This window comes from Hevea brasiliensis, chromosome 13, assembly GCF_030052815.1.
Source record: "Hevea brasiliensis isolate MT/VB/25A 57/8 chromosome 13, ASM3005281v1, whole genome shotgun sequence".
Taxonomy (NCBI): Eukaryota; Viridiplantae; Streptophyta; class Magnoliopsida; order Malpighiales; family Euphorbiaceae; genus Hevea; species Hevea brasiliensis.
The window spans coordinates 85,241,642-85,256,644 of record NC_079505.1 but is presented as its reverse complement, the minus strand read 5'-3'; the positions used below and the strand labels follow the sequence as shown (position 1 = coordinate 85,256,644).

General features: G+C 33.7%; 1 protein-coding gene across 8 annotated transcripts; it reads right to left on the bottom strand.

The window, feature by feature from the left end:
* Positions 1-1,686: 1,686 nt before the first annotated feature.
* LOC110669676 (polycomb group protein EMBRYONIC FLOWER 2) lies at positions 1,687-14,554 on the bottom strand. Of its 8 annotated transcripts, none has more exons than XM_058132646.1 (22): positions 14,392-14,553; positions 14,126-14,247; positions 13,829-13,976; positions 13,427-13,482; positions 12,878-12,992; positions 12,528-12,687; positions 12,390-12,440; positions 12,007-12,146; positions 9,243-9,305; positions 9,029-9,147; positions 8,788-8,852; positions 7,960-8,012; positions 7,715-7,768; positions 7,572-7,631; positions 7,222-7,268; positions 7,002-7,111; positions 6,062-6,278; positions 5,113-5,161; positions 3,601-3,684; positions 3,394-3,473; positions 2,246-2,335; positions 1,687-2,039 (listed from the first exon to the last, which is right to left on the bottom strand). In XM_058132646.1, exons 2-22 carry the CDS (start codon positions 14,161-14,163, stop codon positions 1,916-1,918), a joined length of 1,923 nt encoding a protein of 640 aa, XP_057988629.1. In that variant the 5' UTR covers positions 14,164-14,247; positions 14,392-14,553; the 3' UTR covers positions 1,687-1,915. The 8 variants fall into 8 exon arrangements, with proteins under 8 accessions (XP_057988629.1, XP_057988628.1, XP_021687122.2 ...); XM_058132645.1 differs by having other exon boundaries at positions 14,126-14,201; XM_021831430.2 differs by having other exon boundaries at positions 6,062-6,239; positions 14,126-14,554.
* Between the last annotated feature and the right edge of the window lie 449 nt (positions 14,555-15,003).

Here is a 15,003-nt window from a genome sequence, read left to right as displayed (position 1 = left end):
GCAGGACTTATAAAACCACAGGGGATTCTGTATTACGCGTGTTGAGGTCTTACGTAATCACCTTTCCTAATATATATATATATTTTTTTTGTTTAATTTTGGCGAGTGTTTTCTACTTTCGGTTGCTAACTCTACGACAAAACCACTAACAAACTTCTCCCTTTCCCCTTCTTTACCCTCACCATCCTGCTTAGCTATATCACGATTTAACTCTACAATCATTTGGGTAGCAGGATAAGAATATCAATTTTTTTTTTAATTTATCTCAAATTTACATTCTTCTTTTTCTTATTGTAATTACTGGAGTCTTCTGGCCTCTAATTTGCAGGGTACAGGTGGTGGGATGAATAAGCACAGCCACTGCCACAGGTACTCCATTATAGGTAGGATTTTCGTTTTCCAATTTTGTAACGTGTTTTAGATTTCTATAGAGATGTAGGAAAGCTGCCAAAACGACGGATATCACAAATTTGCCATAGGATAGATAGCTAGTTTCTATAGACCACGAATCATTGAAATAAGCAATGGGGTAAGCGAATATTAATTAGGAAATCTTTAATTCTTTTTTTTTTTTAATAAAGAAGAGAAATTATAAAATCATTTTGAATCTTAGCCAAGCTCAAGAAATATTGATGATGAACACATATAACAAGATTTTCTCCAATTGATTCATTTGAAAAAAAATATATATATAATTTATAAGAAAAGAATTAAATTTAAAATCATTAAATATAAATAAATATGAGAGAAAACAGAGTAATGTAGTGCAGTGAATTAATGAAATGATTAGAAATGAGGTACACAATTTCTGAAAAAAGTCGTTGGTCCAACGTGGCATATTGTGAACCACGCGATGTTTTGACTTTATGAGACCAAGAAAATCCTCATACAAATACAAATAATGTCAGTTTCGTTTTGCTTTTATTTGCTCAAAATAACATGCACCGGGACACGTGGCCCACGAACATGAGAAGAGAGCGAGCGTTTTGTACTAGTTTGGTGGTAAAAGACAAAACTACCAAACTAACTTCTCTTCTTTGGGTTTGCTTGTCTTTTAGTAGGGCCACGGCCACTCAAATCATACATACGTACTCAATAATAAATATTGGTAACCCGAGCAGATAAATTCCTCATGGTAAGCCAAAGTAGAATTTTCTGAAAAATATTTTAAAAAAATTTTAGTTTTATTTTTAGGTCCTTCTATTTATATAAAATAATATTTAATAAATTATACTTGAGTATAATATAATTTAAGAATTTATACTTTAATTTATTACACTTTAAACTGTATAATGGATATTAATATCTCAGCATATTTTATGATTACTTATTTTTATTATAAAGTAAAATTACTTCATAAAACATAAGACAATTTAATAAAATTTTACAATTTATCTCATATAATTTTTTTCGTAAAATAATACTTTTTTTCATAAAATTATTAATTACTTAAAAATATATCAATAAACACATAATAAACTTATTATTTTTTATAATTTAGAAAGTAAACTACTTCCTAAAAAGTAAATCTGTATCTAAACACATTTGTATCATAATTCCATAGCCTAAAGAGTAGAGCATTCTAAACCAAACAAGACAGTAATGATTCTGACATCATCTTAATGCCGTCAATAAGCGTTGTTAAGAAGACACTAGTCATATGAAACAATGAAAGGAAGCTTCAAATGTCAAAGCATAAGCAATGAATAATGCCAATTACTTAATTGTCCAGATTTTGGTACGACTTCGACTGTAAATACAAAATGATATGAAATAATTTCATCAATAAAAACGTGACACAAAATCATAAGAAAATGAAAGCGGGAAAGACCTCTAAGAATCAGTCAAGTGATAATAAAGCCTTTCCCCTTTGCTTTTGTATTCAATGATTGCCAACAAAAATGTATCATCTCTCTTAGCTTTTCATAGGATCTGGGACCTGCTTTTGGTATTGCTCCAGAGTAATATTACACTTATTCATAGTGCGGCCATCTAGGAGACCATGATTCCATAGTTTGATCATAAATAATCTCCAACACCTGTTCAGTCAAAAGTGAATTCATATTTAAGATGCAGATTTATCATTTTAAAGGTATCTATCTAACCCAGAGCAAACATAATGCTTACTAACAATTGTAGATAATGGAGTGGTGGAACAGTAACAAAAGGAGGGAGAAGAAACAACTAATGTGGACTGTATATTGAAGCAAATTCTAAATGAAAGATTGAGAAACAAATGAACTACCAAAGTAGGGCTGGGGCTCGGGCAAGATCATGCCCATGTAATCTTGAGAAAGCCTCGCATGCCCAAGGAATATGACCATCTGCCAGGACACTGCCACCATGAAAAACGCTCAGACAAAATGGAAACCAGAAATGTATATTGAGACAATAATTTGCAAAGTATCAATTAATTATATGTCAAAACTGGCATGAACCCCTTTCCTCCCTCCCTCAAAAAAGAGGTATGAAATCACATGACATGCATTGTAGCTTTCATATGTATCCAAAATGAAGAAACTTGCAGAAGATCACATAATAAACCATCTAGTTGCATTTACATACCTCAAATATGTATGTTAGTGACACAAGCTACCTTTCATCAAAACAATACACAAACCATACTCAAAGAAGAAATAAGTGTCCTAAATGAAAAATATTCGAAGGAAATATCTGATTCTATTTTAAGGAACCATAAAAGAGAAGCATAGGGCCAAAGACCACGAATAAAAAGTCACTCCTGGCAATCAAACAAACATGATAAATGATAACCACGTTAGAGCTAAACGTCAAAAAGTAACACTGAGCTTCTCGAAAGGGTCTCCAAACAAACGAGTCTACCACATTAGAAGCTCTTAGGAGTATTAGCAGTGCACAACATTTATCCATAATTTCAGGTCCATGACCTCCATGTCACAATGCATAATCTTAACACTGCATCAAGGATCAACCTAGGCCTGGCCACGGCCCAGTTTGGGCCAAGAACTGAACCCAACCAGCCAGAACTGGCCCCCTTTTCTGTCCTCTTGTACCGGACCTGAACTTGGCTGGTTCGGCCCGGTTTAGGGCCAAAACAGGATTTTTTTTACCTTTAAAAAAAAAAGAAAAAAAAAATCCCAACCATTGGATTAGATCAAAACTTGGCATAATTGGGACCAAACCGGTACCAGAGGATCCTGTGGTCCGGTCTCAGCCAGTTCGAGCCAGGGACAGATGGCCAAATCTAGCTCAACCTATCTGGAGTTAATGCTGAGTTGATTAAATTAAGATTCAGATGTGGGCATATTTCCCTGCACCACCTCCCACAGTTAACAAGCTGGCCAAATCAGGCCTCATCTTAAAAGCCACAACAGAGAGACCATGACTGGAAACAAAATAGAGAGGGATTATTACCGTTGCTTCCTCACAAAGGAGTTCCACAAGTGCATCATTTGCTTTTCATCTTTAGTAACATCCACAAAATCATCAAGCATCTGCAGCATCGATAGAGCAAAATTATAACATCAATGTAATGGAGAGGTCCAAAACACACAAATACATGTTTCAACAAACAATATATGCATAATAGGAACTAAAAAGTCATGTAACAATAAAGCATACCCTTCTATCTTCAAAATCTGCAACATCATCATCAACCTCATCCTCACTATCCCGATCTGACAATACTTGCTCAATTGCCATTGGCTTCAAATACCCCAAAAAAAAAACATCCATTTCAAATATTCTCAAGCATATATCCAAGTATATTAATTTATTAGATTGATTGTCCAAAATAACAGGAAGAAAATTTAAATTATTAAAAAAAAAAAAATTCCAGATTCATTGAGGCTTTTGGCAAAAGATAATCCTAAGCTGCAACTCAACTCAACTAAACTCAACTAAGCCTTTATTTAAAAAATTTGGGGTCAGCTATATAGATTCTCTTTCTCCACTCTAAATGATTTTGGGTTAAATCCTCAGAAATGTGTAATACTTCTAGGTCATGTTGTACTACTCTCCTCCAAGTCAATTTAGGTCTACCTCTTTTTTTCTTTCTATCCTCTAACCTAATGTGCTCTACTTGTCTAACTGGAGCCTCCATATGTCTACGCTTCACATGACCAAACCACCTCAATCTCACTTCTCTCAACTTATCCAATCATAAGCTGCAATTGCTAAATAATTAAACAAGTTCTGAATAATGTTGCACCAACTCAAAGCATAGCTATGACCATATTTGGCATTTCCAAAAAAGAAAATGACACCAACTTTTGATGATTCTGTAAGAAATTACCACTGTTTTAATTGTCCAAATCCATATGTGCTGCTTGACTTTCATATTCATCCCAAAACAGTAGTTAAAAGAAATCCATTACTATAAGCCCAGAATAAAAGATTTAAGAGATTCTAAATTACCATTCAAGATATCAACACTATGATGTTTCAAAATATGTGGCTGCAAAATTTCTAAAACATTGTCTATATTCAAGAAACACAATTTCCACAATGCCATATGGCTTGTAAAGAAGGCGAATGATACTTAATCATAGGCTCTCCAAACTGCATGGTGTTATAAATAAGCAGGAAATAAGCAGACAACCATGACCTAAAAGAAGAAGAATAACAAAGAAGAGGAAGGAAACAGGAGAAACATTCATCCAGGGCATTATAGAATTTAACCTGAGGAATCAAAGAAACACATAAAGAGCATGGTGGTATCTCTGATTTTAAGAATGTAAAGATCCACCATTTGGCTAGAGTACTTTCTTAAAAATTGGCTTCCCAGATATCTGGCTATATCACCACAATAGTACAGGCAGATCAAAAGTGAAATAACTTGCCCTCTAATACAACTGAAGTTGAGATTTTCAAAAATATCACAGGCATGGACACATTCAAGATGCAACAAACACATACTAAATTATTGATCTGCATTACACATGACCATCCATAAATGGAAGACATCAATACAAAACTTGTTAGATTTTAGGGTTGATCAATTTCAAGAAACAATAATAAGTAAAAAAAGTAGACAATTGCCTAATATGGATCACAAATTAAACAATATACACAGGTCAACAACCAAAACAAAGAAAAATGGAACAGTAATTAAATGACCAGGTCACTAGTCACCTGAGCTCTATGCGAGTGGAAAAACTGTCGTTTGTGAAGGAGAGTACGGCTGAAAAGAGGAAAAATAAAGATTAATCCCAGATTCATTGGCAGCTATTTGATAAATGAGCAGCAAGCAATTTCATGGGCATATTGAATAGCCAATACTTTATCTTTAGCCAACTAATGGTTTTAAATAAAGGCCGTTACATTACGTAACAGTCATTATTGTTAGGTTTTTTGCCCTCCCGTTACCGTGACATCCGTTTATTAAAGGCATAAGAAAATTTGTTCCTATAACGGCCGTTACACCTGTTACTTAGTAGTAAATCCTTTACCGTTAAGTAACGGCAGTAGTCTATTACCTTATTTTTTATTTTAAGCAAATGGGGGCAACAATTATTACTCTTTTTTTTTTTTTTTCCTTGAGTGTTTTTAGATATTATCTCACTTTCTCTCAAATTTCCATCTAAACATTTTCTATCTTTTTACAAATCTTTTACTCCTCTTGAGTTATCATCCACAATCTTTCTAATTCCACACTTTTTGCTATTTTTTGCTTATTCGTTAAGAAGATTATATTTATGCTAGGTTTGTTGTTAAATTTATAGTATGAAGCATTAGTTTGTCCGGTCTACATAGTTATATGGTTAGCTCTTTATTATCTACATAGTTATTTTAGCTTTAAATTAATTAATATTAATGATGTCCAAGAATGATGGATTTAATGTCATTATTTGATGTTTTTATACTTATTATTTAGTTTTGTATCTTAGTTTTAATTATATCTTTAAATATATATTAATTCATGGACTTTGCAAATTTTTCAAAAAAATTTGGCATACAAAACCATCCAGTGCCTTCGCTAATCAGGTCTGACAAACTAATCCTATTAAATTGGATAATTTTTCCACTGCCTAAAGTATTAAAGAAGAATATGAAAAAAGAATAGAGAAAAACTAAGACATACTTTCTCAGGTCAGACCGTTCAATAGATAATTTTCGTGTCTTTGCAAATTGCAACATGGCAGGGGGTGCAAAATTGTTCCCAGACGCTGATTGAACACATTCAGGATCAGGATATGCTTGCGCTGCAGATCCTGAAACCCCAACAACATCAAAGCTGGAAGGAACATGTTCTGTACCTGCTACATCACCAACGATGGCATTAGGCAAATCCTTCCTGCCTGAGATACACACATCTGAAACAAGTCATCAACTAAAAAGAAAAGATCCCATCAAAAGCTTCTTGCATGATCAGCCATAGGGAAATACTTTCAATAAATCTATTGGAAACAATTGAAAGGTATAAAGAAAGGAGAATTTCCTCATAGTACAGATAAAAAGGACCATCTTACATGCATCCACATTATGTATGGATACAAAGGGCCATTTATTCGACATTTCCTGCTCAAAATAATACTTGCAACTGATATGATGATTTCTTTTTTTCTTTCTTTGTCGCGTTAGTTAGCATCTCATGGATCTCGACCAGTGATTTTAGTCCCAGATGAAAAATGATTTCAAACATGTTGATTTACAATCCACAGCCTATTAGGGAAGAAAAAGATGCGACAATTCTTTGAGGATGCAAATAACAGAAAAGCCCGCCTTTCTTGCTGGTCAGTGAAATTGCCTTTCAGGATAAAACAACTGATATATGATATAAACAAAGGTTGGTTCTTTCTTTTCTATTTTAGTTTCTTGGTTTCACATTTCCAGCGTCTCTAAAACTTTTGGGAGTTATTGTTCGACAAAATTTAAATCTCAGCAAAAAAATTGACAAAAATAAATGAATTAAAGAACATATTAGTAATGCAGTAACATGTTCTTCAAATTATATTGAGATTCAATTATAAGGTTGGCATCCATCACAATATAGAGTAGGGGAATAAGCATAAAATGCATACCATAAGCCTTATCAAGGATACAAGAGGCTCCAATACCTAAGTTAGACTCAAGGATGAATGGATGTACATGAACAAGGTTCTTGTGTCTTTTGTGCTTTGGCTTCTTTGAGCTGCACATAAATACAGACCCATTTAAGCCCATTGTATTCTCAAATATCGACACCAATGACATAGAGACAACAAAACTTGCAAGTTCAAGGAAGAAAAATTTGTGACTTACCAAAAGAAAAATGTTTGTTGTTTTGGATCAACACCATCAGCAACAATCTGAATAAAGCATACGGTATGTAAATTCCAAGAACAAATGGAAAGAAAGTCACATTTAGCAGTTAGGATGTGCACATAACACCTCCATCAATTTCATACTTCACGGTTAAATTTTCCTTAAGAACACCAAGATTAGTTTTAGGCCTGGAACAGGCTCTCCAGTGGTGATAGACCAGAAAATTCGTAAGTAGTAATGCCGGCTTGCAGTAGTACTTCTCAGTACTAAGCATTTAGAAGTTTACAATGACAAAGTAACATAATACTCCTCCAAAATTGACAAATTCAGAGAGAAAATAATCTGACCTCAGATCTCCAAGTATCAGTCTTCACTGATATATTTACAGCTTGAAACTCCTCAGTCACCTACAAAACATCCCAGGCATTAGTAGTCATAGTTCAGAAAACATAAATGACTAGAATGCACCAAGATCCTGAAGATTACCAACCCAAAATTCAAAGTTGAAGAGATCATGTGATGAAGGCAAATGATATCTTAGACCCTAAGGAGAAATCAAAAAAAGAAAAATTGTAAGCATCCTTTTTGCTCAGCCAAAGGATAAATTAGGGAAATAAAAACAAAGAAAAAAGAAAAGAAAAGAAGGCATCAGCAAATAAAGGTCCAGTACTTATGATTTCATTTTATTACAAGGAATGAACAAAAACAAAACCAGAAGTAAGAAAATGCTCATACCTTAAAACTAGCACATTTTACCAAGCAGAATGGGCATGAAAAGTCTTCAGTTACTGCAAGATAGATATCCAAAGAATTTGTAGATCATACTATTAGGGAAAACCATTTAAAAAATAAAAAAAAAATAAAAAAAAAAACCTCAATAACCATTAACTAGAATACCCACAATCATGGACCTAAAGAGTTTGAAAATAAAAATCCATATACATCAAAGGCAAAAATCTCAAAGCATTTCAAGCCCAAGCCATAATTTGAAACCTAATTAGTAATTACTTCCAGCAAATTTCACCAATGAAAATTAGAATATTATTGACTATATCATTGAATATTCCAAATCAAGATAAATAAACCCAGGATCATGCCCCTAATATTCCATGTTCAGTTTTAATAATGACCATCATTATATTTGGAACCTTCATAACCCAAGCTGGATAGAAAGTTCTTAACAAGTCAAGTTCAGACAATTTTAAGGGTGCATATGGTAGGGTAGGTAATGATATAACTTATGAAGGCTTCCAATTACTGATCCACAATATGTTAAGTCTGCTGCTTTTGATGGTTAATTGGTCATATAAGTGACTACATATCTCCAGTAAAATAGGCACCTCCATAGCCAACTCCGTCTAGGAAAAACATATCACAAGGATGAAACATGATTGAATAACGTATCTTTTAACTGACTAAAAACTAAAGCTCAAATAGATGGTAAATATAACTAAAAATAATAAAGGCAACAATAAAAGTCTAGTACAAGAGAAAAACAAAAATTAAAAATAAAAATTTGAAACAAATTATGACTCAAAGAAATAAAGGAACAATCAACAGTACCTTCAGTCTTTTGCAACTTATTATTGTAATAACTGTAGTTGAAGATGACATTTCCAGCCCTCAACCTAAGCAATACAAGTTCTGAAAACATTTATTATACATAGTTGGGCAAACATAGAATTCTCAAATCACGAGAAACCCAGACCATGCAAATGAAAGAATGGAGAAAGAAAGCAACAATCAAATGATGAGCTTGAAAAGGAGGATGATAAAAGGGAAGTTCCGATGGATAATAAATTACCGAATAATATGAGATAATGATGAAGAAATGTCGCCACATGTGTATGAATGATAAGGAGATTTTTCCTTAGTCCCAACCTCCTCTGCAGAAATGTTGACTTGAATGCGTTGTGATGTATTCTTTGGAAACACAAAGAACCAAAAAGCAACATATATACGTTAGTTCATCTAGAAAAATATGTGGGTAAAATGAAGACATTAAGGAAAGAACAAACCACAGCTTCAGAAACATATGGAATTTGAATCGAAAGGCATTTGTCGTCATTGAAACAAGTTAACTGCATGAGGAAACAAAACAAAGGTCCTTATACGAGATTCAGTATACAAATAGAACAGTAGGCATAATAAAAAAAATGCATGAAATGAACAACAAAATTTCTCCCAGTTCAACTACCTGAGGCTAAATAAACCAGAACAATGAAAAAAGAGCTGTAAAAATACAAGTCAAAATCAAATCAACTCAACTCAACTAAACCTTTATCTCAAAAATTTGGGATCGGCTACATGGATTCTCTTTCTCCACTTTAAACAATTTTGGGTTATATCCTCGGAAGTGTGTAATGCTTCTAGGTCATGTTGTACTACTCTCCTCCAAGTCAGTTTAGGTCTACCCCTTCTTTTCTTTCTATCCTCTAGCCTAATGTGCTCTACTTGTCTAACCGGAGCCTCCGCATATCTACACTTCACATGACCAAATCACCTCAATCTCCCTTATCTCAACTTATCCTCAATTGGTACCACTCCTACCTTTTCTCTAATACTCTCATTACGGACTTTATCTAGTCTAGTATGATCACTCATCCACCTTAACATTCTCATTTTCGCAACTCTTATCTTAGACACATACGACTCCTTCAGTGCTCAACACTCACTACCATATAATATGGCCGGTCGTATGGCTGTACAGTAAAATTTTTCTTTCAACTTATTGGGAATCTTGTGATCATATAAAACTCCTATGGCAGGTCTCCACTTCAACCATCCGGCTTTAATTCTATAACTAACATCATCCTCACATCCCCTATCTACTTGAAGGACTGAGCCAAGATATTTAAAGTGATTACTTTGGGACAGTATCACTCCATCCAAACTAACTCCTTCCCTATCACCAATTTGGCCTTCACTGAACTTACAATGCATGTATTCTGTCTTCGTTCTACTTAACTTAAAACCCTTTGATTCTAGAGTACTTCTCCAAAACTCTAACTTTCTATTAACTCCTTCTTGCGTCTCATCTATTAGAACTATATCATCCGCAAACATCATGCACCAAGAGATACTCTCTTGTATATGTTTTGTTAATTCATCTAAAACTAATGTAAAAAGGTAGGAGCTTACAGCTGAACCTTGGTTTAATCCAACTGAGATAGGAAAATCTTTTGTGTCCCCTCCCACTGTGCACACAATAGTAGTTGCTCCTTCATACATGTCTTTCAACACTTGTATGTACCTAATAGATACCCCTTTTATTCTAACACTCTCCAAAAGACATCTCTTTGAATACTATTATAATCCTTCTCCAAATCGATAAAAACCATGTGTAAATCTTTCCTCGCATCTCCAAATTTCTCCATCAAGCTTCTAATGAGAAAGATCGCTTCCATAGTTGAACGACCAGGCATGAAGCCAAATCGATTGGGAGAGATAGAAGTATCATGACGTAGTCGATGTTCTACAACTCTCTCCCACAACTTCATAGTAGGGCTTATGAGTTTAATTCTCCTATAGTTTAAGCAACTCTGTATGTCTCTCTTATTTTTAAAAATAGGTACTAAAATACTCCTCCATTCATCAGGCATTTTCTTTGAATTTAGAATCTTATTAAACAATTTAGTTAACCATGCCACTCCCATATCTCCCAAATACTTTCACAGTTTAATTGGTATTCCATCGGGTCCACAGGTTTTACCCACTTTCATTCTCTTAAGTGCTTCCTTTACTTCTAAAGATCTAATCCTTTTATTATAATTCACATTCTTTTCTATTGCTCTATAGTCTATATTCACGCTATTACCATTTTGACTATTATTAAAGAGATTGTAGTAGTCCTTTTACACAGACCATAGTGGGGTAGGTGTTGTAAACAATGTTGAAGCTGCTAGAGTTCAGCTTAGCTATTGGCTAGTTAGATTAGGGAACTGGTCACAAGTCCCAATGTTAGTATAGTTCTTTGAATAATAAGCAATGTCAAAGAAATTGGTTTAGCTCCCAGTTTTAATTTGATGAATGATCCAAGCCAGTGACTTAGCGACTCTGCATTTTGCGCGTAATTCGTGTGAAGTTGCTAAGGAAGTCTCTTTGTAAGAACACTTTTCTGTTCCAACCAAAGTCCTTAACTGATGTTGTACGTGTAAACTTGATGAAGGGATGATACATCACTCTGACGCACTGTAGTGATCAGAGAATATCAATTGCACCTTATTTTGGAAGTGATCCCACTTCTCCACTCAGTAGTCATTATATTTGATGAAGCAGGTTCTCTGACCAACCCCATTTCATTTATCAAATTTGTGAATGAATAGAAATTGTTTTCCTTGTATTCTACTCCTATTAGTGGTGGAAGGAATAAGAAGGAAAAAAGGGAGACCTAAAATGACGTGGAGGGAAGAAGTATCAAAAGATCCACAATTTTTTAATATTGGCGCGGAATTGGTCTCAAACAAAACTAAATAGCAAAAAAAAAATCCATATAACTAAATGCTTAATTGTTGTTGTTCTACTCCTATTGCCTCTACCCTAATCAACTATACCATTCAATCTAGAATGTGTTTATTGTTAAAAATGTAACTTAGTCATATATCTCTACCTCAAGCACTACCAAACATACTGTGAATTCATTCAAGATTCCAAGTTGGACAAAAAAATATGTATTTATTCCACTTGGCATGCAGTTGGATACTAGATGTTTAACACAAAACGAAGAAAAGGAAGAAGGAAAAGAAAGAAAAAAATTCAACTGAGAATTATCTAGTGCCATACCTTCAAGAAGCATGATTTCATGTCAACCTGAGATGTCACTTCCACCCTTTGTCCCAAACTCAGGTTTGGTGACTTCTCCAATGACATATAGAGTGATTCCAGTGGTATTGTGCCCAAAAGGCAGCATCCACCAACATTTTCTGATGTAAAATACAATTAAAACAGCAGAATAATTGGAATTTTAAATGATAAAAATTAAAAGATGATACTTCATATGGAATACGGGGGCCTTTTTTTTTGTCGAAAGAATACAAGGGTTACAATATCCAACTTTGTAACATTCTATGATAATTATATTTTTCCCTTTACCTGCTATGCTAATCTGAACAATAAACAATATCCTTGGCAACAAAATTATATCTCACATGTAAACAATTCCATACCTGAATGACCTTTGGATAAATCAACTCCATGCACAGGACTTTGGGCTCCAGCTGGAAGAAAAAAATAAAATAATCAGATGAAACTTTCCTGTGAAAATCATTGATAAATTATTAAAAATCAATCATATGAATGCATACCAAAGCTAACAAACAAGATAGCAAGTGAACCAGACTTGGCCTCCAATGCTAACTTGTTAATTTCAGGGAGAATAAAATTTACTTGAGCTTGGGTACTTCCCTCTACTCCAGAGAAGTTTGTCAAAACACATGCTCGACGAAAGCGATAGACTGCAGAATACTTCATTTTGGAATAAAAAGCAAAAACAAATCATAAAAAAGGTACAACAAATTGTAGAATACTACCTCCAATGACAATAGGGAATGAAGAATTATAACCCCCCCCCCCCAAAAAAAAAAAAAAAAAAAACTATTTGCTTGGTCAATTAGGCTTAAAAGGTAAAAAAAAAAATAAATAGATAGATTCTTACCTCAGTAATCCCAATGTCAGAAGATGTTCTTGCCAATAAAATGTACAAAGGAAACAGACTACAAGACAGTAAACTTCCATTCACAGTCACAAACGGGGAAATCATCACTTGTATTCTACATAAACAACCAAAAGAAACGTAGTACCTCAAATTCAATTGTGTACTGAAAAATCAACTGAAGAAAAGAAACTACTTATACGACTAAGAGTTGCCAGTACCATTAAAATCCTAGGCAATAAAATGATGAGAAAAGAGACAAAACGAGTAGTATGTCAATAAAAAGAACCAGGGAATAAACCTCATAGGAATCACAATTGAAATTCATCAAAATCCATATGAGAGTACTAAGATTGGAAAGTTAAGAGTAATATATTATATGAAAATCTACACCATAGTTGTTTAAGTTTTATAACCTCTAAGCAACAAGCCATAATAAAGAAATAACTCATAAACCAATTTTTCTCATTATTCTCAGTGCAAAGAGCTCAAAGAATTCAATGCAGTATCAAGAATTGAGAACAAAGACAATTCAGATTGAAATAATATTACCTCCTTTTGTGCTTTGCCTGTATTTTGTAGTTCAAACATCTTTGTAGAAATGATGGCTATATAAGAAAGAAACACATGCAAAATTAGAAAGATGGCATGTACTACGGGAAAACAAATGGCACGTAGACATTGATATGAAAAAGATTTTAGCCCAATACAAAGAAATCCAACACAGGCACATTCTTTTCGATCAACTAATATATATATATATATATATATATATATAAAGAAAAAAGAAAACAAGATGGTTCAAACCAGATGACGTTGAATATTAAGCTATCTATTAAGCCCAATAACCATAAAATTGAAACTCTGCTAACTTCAAACCCCACAATACGCAGAAAAATACACAACAAGAAATGCTGAAAGCAAGGAAATAACAAACAAATAAATTGTATTTACATTTCTTATTGCACGACGCTGGAGGATGTTATAGAGTTCGACAGGCTTGCAATATGTGGAAAGACTCTCTTCAGCTGCCATTTCCTCTTCTGCAGATAAAGGCAGACGACCATCTTCACGGCACATTTGATCCGTGCTTCTTGTATGGCTGCAATCACCCAAAAAAATAGAATAAAATTAGCACATTACCCAGTTCAAAATGTCAAACCCAAAAGCAACAAAAAAAATCTCAATCAAAATGAAGAAACTTCAAAATTTTATCATAGAATTGATAATTCTAAAGAAAGGGAAACTTACGATGAGGTTTCACGAGCCACTAAAGGGATGCCCGGCATTCTTGGTTACACTATTTCCAGCGTATATATGTTCATAGCTATAAATTACTCTTGTTAACTACAGTTTCACTTAGCCGAGAAATTCTGCACTAGAATTGAGCTCAAAACAATTGCCTAATGTGCGTAATCTAAAACTGAGAATAGAGTTTTGGTCTCCATTTGGGCACAATCTTAAGAGAGAGAGAGAGAGAGAGAACAAAAAAAGAAAAAAAAAACCCTAAATCAAACCTGCACTGCGCGCTCTCGAAATTTGGAATGGTCGAGCTGTTTGGTTAAATTTTCCAGAAATGAAAGTCGAAAAGCGAACTACAGAGCGGAAGAGAGACCAAAGAGAAGCCGGACAGATTTCGCAGAGGACAACGAGAAAAACAGAAATAATTTCTTTTTTAGAAAAATTTTAATTTTAACTTGTGCCCTAATCACTAAATTACGGTAAAAGCCTTAACGATTTTGTATGTTCTTATTCTGGACCCAATTATTTGAAAATTAGCAAATGTACCCCTCAGGTTATGACAATCTGGATATAAGCCAAAAATATTTCGAGACATTTGCGAAAATATCCGCCAACGTCTGCCCCGCCAAATTTAGTCGGTGATGAGCTCTTGCTTTTTTTTTTTTTTTTTAATAAAAAATAATTATAAAAAAATATATATCAATCTCATAAATACAAAATTAAGTCCAGTTGGAAGTATGGTATTATGACAACAAAAGACTAAATTTAATTAGTTATTATATATGAAATTTAACATAAAATTATATATAAAAAGTTGAATTTTGAATATGTACATTGAATGTAATGCACATTAATATAAAGAGACAATTTTATGTTAATTTTATTAA